This window comes from Eumetopias jubatus, unplaced genomic scaffold (genome assembly GCF_037043125.1).
Source record: "Eumetopias jubatus isolate StellerSeaLion01/CBP00866 unplaced genomic scaffold, mEumJub1_p1.0 scaffold_12, whole genome shotgun sequence".
Classification (NCBI taxonomy): Eukaryota; Metazoa; Chordata; class Mammalia; order Carnivora; family Otariidae; genus Eumetopias; species Eumetopias jubatus.
The window spans coordinates 71,800,718-71,805,550 of NW_028274818.1; the positions used below are offsets into that span (position 1 = coordinate 71,800,718).

General features: G+C 54.4%; 1 protein-coding gene and 1 pseudogene across 1 annotated transcript; both read right to left on the reverse strand.

The window, feature by feature from the left end:
- LOC148162836 (uncharacterized) lies at positions 1–2,432 on the reverse strand (annotated as a pseudogene).
- Positions 2,125–4,254, reverse strand: LOC148162837 (uncharacterized). Its single transcript, XM_088017059.1, has 2 exons — positions 4,117–4,254; positions 2,125–3,629 (listed from the first exon to the last, which is right to left on the reverse strand). The coding sequence occupies exons 1-2, from the start codon at positions 4,252–4,254 to the stop codon at positions 2,538–2,540; spliced, it is 1,230 nt and encodes a 409-aa protein (XP_087873185.1). The 3' UTR covers positions 2,125–2,537.
- Between the last annotated feature and the right edge of the window lie 579 nt (positions 4,255–4,833).

Sequence of the window (4,833 nt, forward strand, 5' to 3'; positions counted from 1 at the left end):
TGGAGGGAGAAACACCTTTATTTTCACTAGAAATAGTAATGCTTATAAACCTGTTGAAACCGTTAAATGTAACACACAAGAAACTAGGAACCTGGGTGGGGGTGATCTAGAGGAGAAATCTTAGAAAGAGGAACCCAGATGTCACACTTGCTCTGAGATTAAGTCACTTAGAGTAGTGGTACCCTGTGGCTTAAGCTGTCCCTCCTGCTTTGCTGTCTTTTCTGGGTGACTAGAGTACAGAGCAGTGACCTACTCTGAGGTAGATGTACCAGAGAGCAGGTGCCTTGAGATATTATTGGTTTAGGATACATTGAGGCCATTCACTTGCAGATGTGCTTCCCATGAGCAGGGAAAATTTCTTCTCTGACCTGCCCCAGAAACAGTTCCCAGGCCACTAGCCACCCATTCTCTCTTCAGAACAAGGTTACCCTAGTTTCCTGGCAGGACTTTGGATCCTGTGTTCAAAGCAGATGGAAGTCCACGGTGACACAGGACTGGGGGTCACAGGCAGACGTAGAAAGAGAGCTCAGCACTCTAATGGTGAGTCCTAGTCCCGCTGTGGTTCTTGAGATCCACTTGTAGGTCTCCTGCTGAGCCACAGACTGGCTGGCAGAAGCCTCCACAAGCCGATGGAAGCTCCAGGAGACTCAAACTAGGGAATTGATCTGTTGGCTTTCCTACACCCTTGCAGCATGTGTCCCTTTTTGGGTGTGAGTGTGTCCTCCCTGTGTGCCCCCTGATGGTGGATGAGGAGGGGATTCCTGGGGAAGCTTTTCTCACTCCAAGGGCACCTGTACAGCTTCTCCCCGGTGTGTGTCTTCTGGTGGGCATGGCCGTGGGCGCCGTTGTTGAAGCTTTTCCCACAGTGTGCACGGGCCGGCGGGGGGCTCTGCCGGATGTGGGCTCACTGGTGAGCACTGAACTGGGAGCTGTTGTTGAATCTCTTCCCACAGACAGCGCACTGATAAGGCTTCTCGCCGGTGTGGGTCCTCTGGTGGATGATGAGGCTGGAGCTCTGGTTGAAGCTTTTCCCACATTCCCCACAGCGGTAGGGTCTCTCCCCCGTGTGCGTCCTTAGGTGGGCAATGAGGTGGCAGTGCTCACTGAAGCCTTTCCCACATTCGCTGCACTTGTGAGGCTTCTCTCCTGTATGGATTCTTTGATGCCAAATGAGGTAAGAACCTCGGCTAAAGCTTTTCCCACACTGCTGGCACTTAGACGTTTTTTCCAGTTCGGGGACTGGCTGGTGGCGACAGAGAGAGCGCTGAGAGCAGTCTCCCCCACTCGGGACACGCGCACAGGCCTTCTCGCCGGCATGGAGTCTCTGCTGACTCCTCCTGTCCTGGGAAGGGGGTCTCCCCGCACGCTCCCCTGGAGAACGTCTTCATTGCCCTTTGGGCTCAGGCTCACCCTTCTGGCCTCTCTTGGGCTCAGGGTGCCAAAAAATTTCACTACACTTTCTCCATACGGCCTTCTTCACTTCTGCTTGCCCTGAATCATCCCATTTCTGATTCTCTGTTTTAGTTTTGTTCTTGATCTCAAGACCTGAGGGAACAGAAAGACATGGGACTATGGAGAAAGAACAGAACAATGAGGAAAGTTACAGTTAAAGCACCATAAGGGAGAAATACCTAAATGGAATTCTTCACAGGATTTAGCCTTCTGCTGAGTAATAGCCTCGTTTCATTTTCCAATTGTTGTATATTCAAGCTCCAAAGCCTGTGGTCATGGGGAAAAAAACCCCTAGAGTCCACCTACTGTTCTATACTGTCTCTTTTCTTTCTTTTTTATTTTTTTGAAGATTTTATTTATTTATTTGACAGAGAGAGAAAGCAGGGGGAGCAGCAGTCAGAAGGAGAAGCAGGCTCCCCACAGAGTGGGGAGCCCTCTGCACGACTCGATCCCAGGATGCCGGGATCATGACCCGAGCCAAAGGCAGACGCTCAACCGACTGAGCCACCCAGGTGCCCTCTTTCTTTCTTCTTCTAAGATTTTATTTGTTTGAGAGACAGAGAATGAGAGAGAGAGAGCACAAGAGGGGGGAGGGTCAGAGGGAGAAGCAGACTCCCTGCTAAGCAGGGAGCCCGATGTGGGACTCGATCCCGGGACTCCAGAATCATGACCTGAGCTGAAGGCAGTCGCTTAAGCAACTGAGCCACCCAGGCGCCTGCCCCCTTTCTTTTTTTAAAAAGATCTTACTAATTTATTGGAGAAAGAGAGAAATCAGGTGCGTGCACCAGGGAGGGAGAGGAAGAAACAGGTTCCCCACTAAGCAGGGAGCTCGACATGGGGGCTCAGTCCCATGGGGGCTCAATCCCGGGATTATGACCTGAGCCAGAGGCAGATGCTTAACCAACTAAGCCACCCAGACACCCCCTAAATGGAATTCCTCACGGGATTCAGCTTTCTGCTAAGTACTAGCCTAGTTTCATTCTCCGATTGTAGTACTTTCAAGCTCCAAACCCTGTGGTCAAGGGAAAATTGCCCCTAGATTCCACCTACTGTCCTATACCATCTCTCTTTTTTTAAAAGAGATTTTATTTATTTGACCCCGAGAGAGTGTGCGCACAAGTAGGCAGAGCAGCAGGCAGAGGGAGAAGGAGAAGCAGGCTCCCCGTTGAGCAGGGACCCTGACACGGGGCTGGATCCCAGGACCCCGGGATCACGACCTGAGCCGAAGGCAGACACTTAACTGACTGAGCCACCCAGGCGCCCCGTACTGTCTCTTTTTGGATGTTAAGACAGTGACACGTCTGAGGCCGAGAGGCTAGCTCTGTGTCATCTGCCAGGCTGTCTCCAGGCTTCACCTCAACTCTTGACGGCCTTGCCGCCGGCAGCTGAGTAACAACAGGCTGCCCTGAGCTTGGCTGAAATGAGAGGTAAGCGTGTGGCCACGACGTGGCCAGCAGACGCTCAGGCCAGGAAAGGAGGGTGGTGCTGGAGCAGGAGGGCAGGGGAGAGAGTCTGGGCCGGAGCCTCTGGCAGTCTGAGGAAGCCGAGGAAGGGAGCCGCACAGGAAAAACGCCACGTACTCCGTGAAAGAGACTGGCACATGCGGGCCTGGGCTCTGAAGGGCAAGGGGAAAGCCTCCACACCGAGAGCCGGCCTCCCGGGCCCGTGCCAGGCCGTCCATCAGGGCAGTGAGCACGCCAGCGGCAGAGGCAGATCCCTCTTGATGGCCGGGCTGATGGCCACTGGGGGGACGTCCCTGTCCCTTGGCTGTCAGAGCCAAGAATTCCACCAAGTCTGTGTGGGAACAAGACTGGCAGGTCACGTCTCCTACCTTCCCGGCCAGGATCCCAGAAGTCCTGCTCATCCCCGGCTGCACCATCCGCCCAGGCCCCTTCGACCTCTGTGGGCTCCCCGTTCTGCTGACTCAGCTCTCCGGGCTCTGCAGCCCTTCCCTCTTGGCCAGGAACAGCACGGCTTGCCACCGTGGGTGCAGCGGCCTGGGAGCTTGACAGGGCATCTGCTGCCTCATAAAGGACACATGGCTCAGGCACATGGCCTGCCCTCCCCTTGTGGTACCACGACGGCAGGCTGGTGAACTCGGTGCGACACTGCTCTGGTGTCCGCAGAAAGCCCTGCTCCCGGAGTCGTCCTGCCACCGCCCTATAGGCCTGGCTGTGCTCACGAATTGGAGTTTCTCATGATGCTGAGCATCCCACAGGGTGGCCAGGAGCGTCTCGGTCTCCTCGTCGCCCCAGTGTACACCTGCTGCCCGGGGCCAGGGGACACACGATAAGACCACAGGGCCCTGCACACCACACGGCCGGGTTAGTAGCTCAGGAAGTTGTGTGCCGGTTTGTCAGGCTCTGCCACAACTGTGTGCTGCCATCCCTGGGAAGCTACCCCACTGTGGGCTTCTTTCCTAAAACACAGACGCTCGGCATAGTGGGAAGGGCATCCTCTCTGACGGAGAAGGGGCTGTGGAATATTTACCAAAGCTGCCCTTTTGTTTCTCCTTATCCTGAATCCCACTCATTTGTCCTGAGAGCTGACTCACGGTAAGTGTGATGCTCGCCTGTGTCCACGGTGGGGGAATCCCTGAGGGAGTGTGGCTCTAATGGTCTGACGTCTGAAAGGGCCCGCTGCCCCCCGACGGCCTGGGCTCACAAGCACGCTGGCTCCGTTCGAGTGCCCGCTGCCCCTCAGGTCGGTCTCCGCTGTGTGCGCGAGCACGTGTGCGTTCACGTCGCCCTGCTCTTCCCACAGGCTGTGTCTCCTTCGCTGCAGGCTGTCCCCCAGTGCCATGCTCTACCTGCCACACTCTGTCCCCACTGCTTTCCATGTCTCGCCCCTCCCTTGTTCCCGCTCGCTGTCACACGTGCTGTCCACCCTGTCCTGAGCCCTCTGGTGTCTTGCTTTCCCTTTCTTGCAGTCTCTGCGAGTCGTGCCTGCTTTTAGACTCTTCCTCTTTTTTTTAAATTTTTTATTGTTATGTTAATCACCATATATTACATCATTAGTTTTTTATGTAGTGTTCCACGATTCATTGTTTGTTCATAACACCCAGTGCTCCATGCAGAATGTGCCCTCTTTAATACCCATCACCAGGCTAACCCATCCCCCTACCCTCCTCCCCTCTAGAACCCTCAGTTTCTTTTTCAGAGTCCATCATCTCTCATGGTTCGTCTCCCCCTCTGACTTACTCCCCTTCATTCTTCCTCTCCTGATATCTTCTTTTCTTTTTTCTTAAAATATGTTGCATTGTTTCAGAAGTACAGATCTGTGATTCAATAGTCTTGCACAATTCACAGCGCTCACTGTAGCACATACCCTCCCCAATGTCTATCACCCAGCCACCCCATCCCTCCCACCCCCAACCACTCC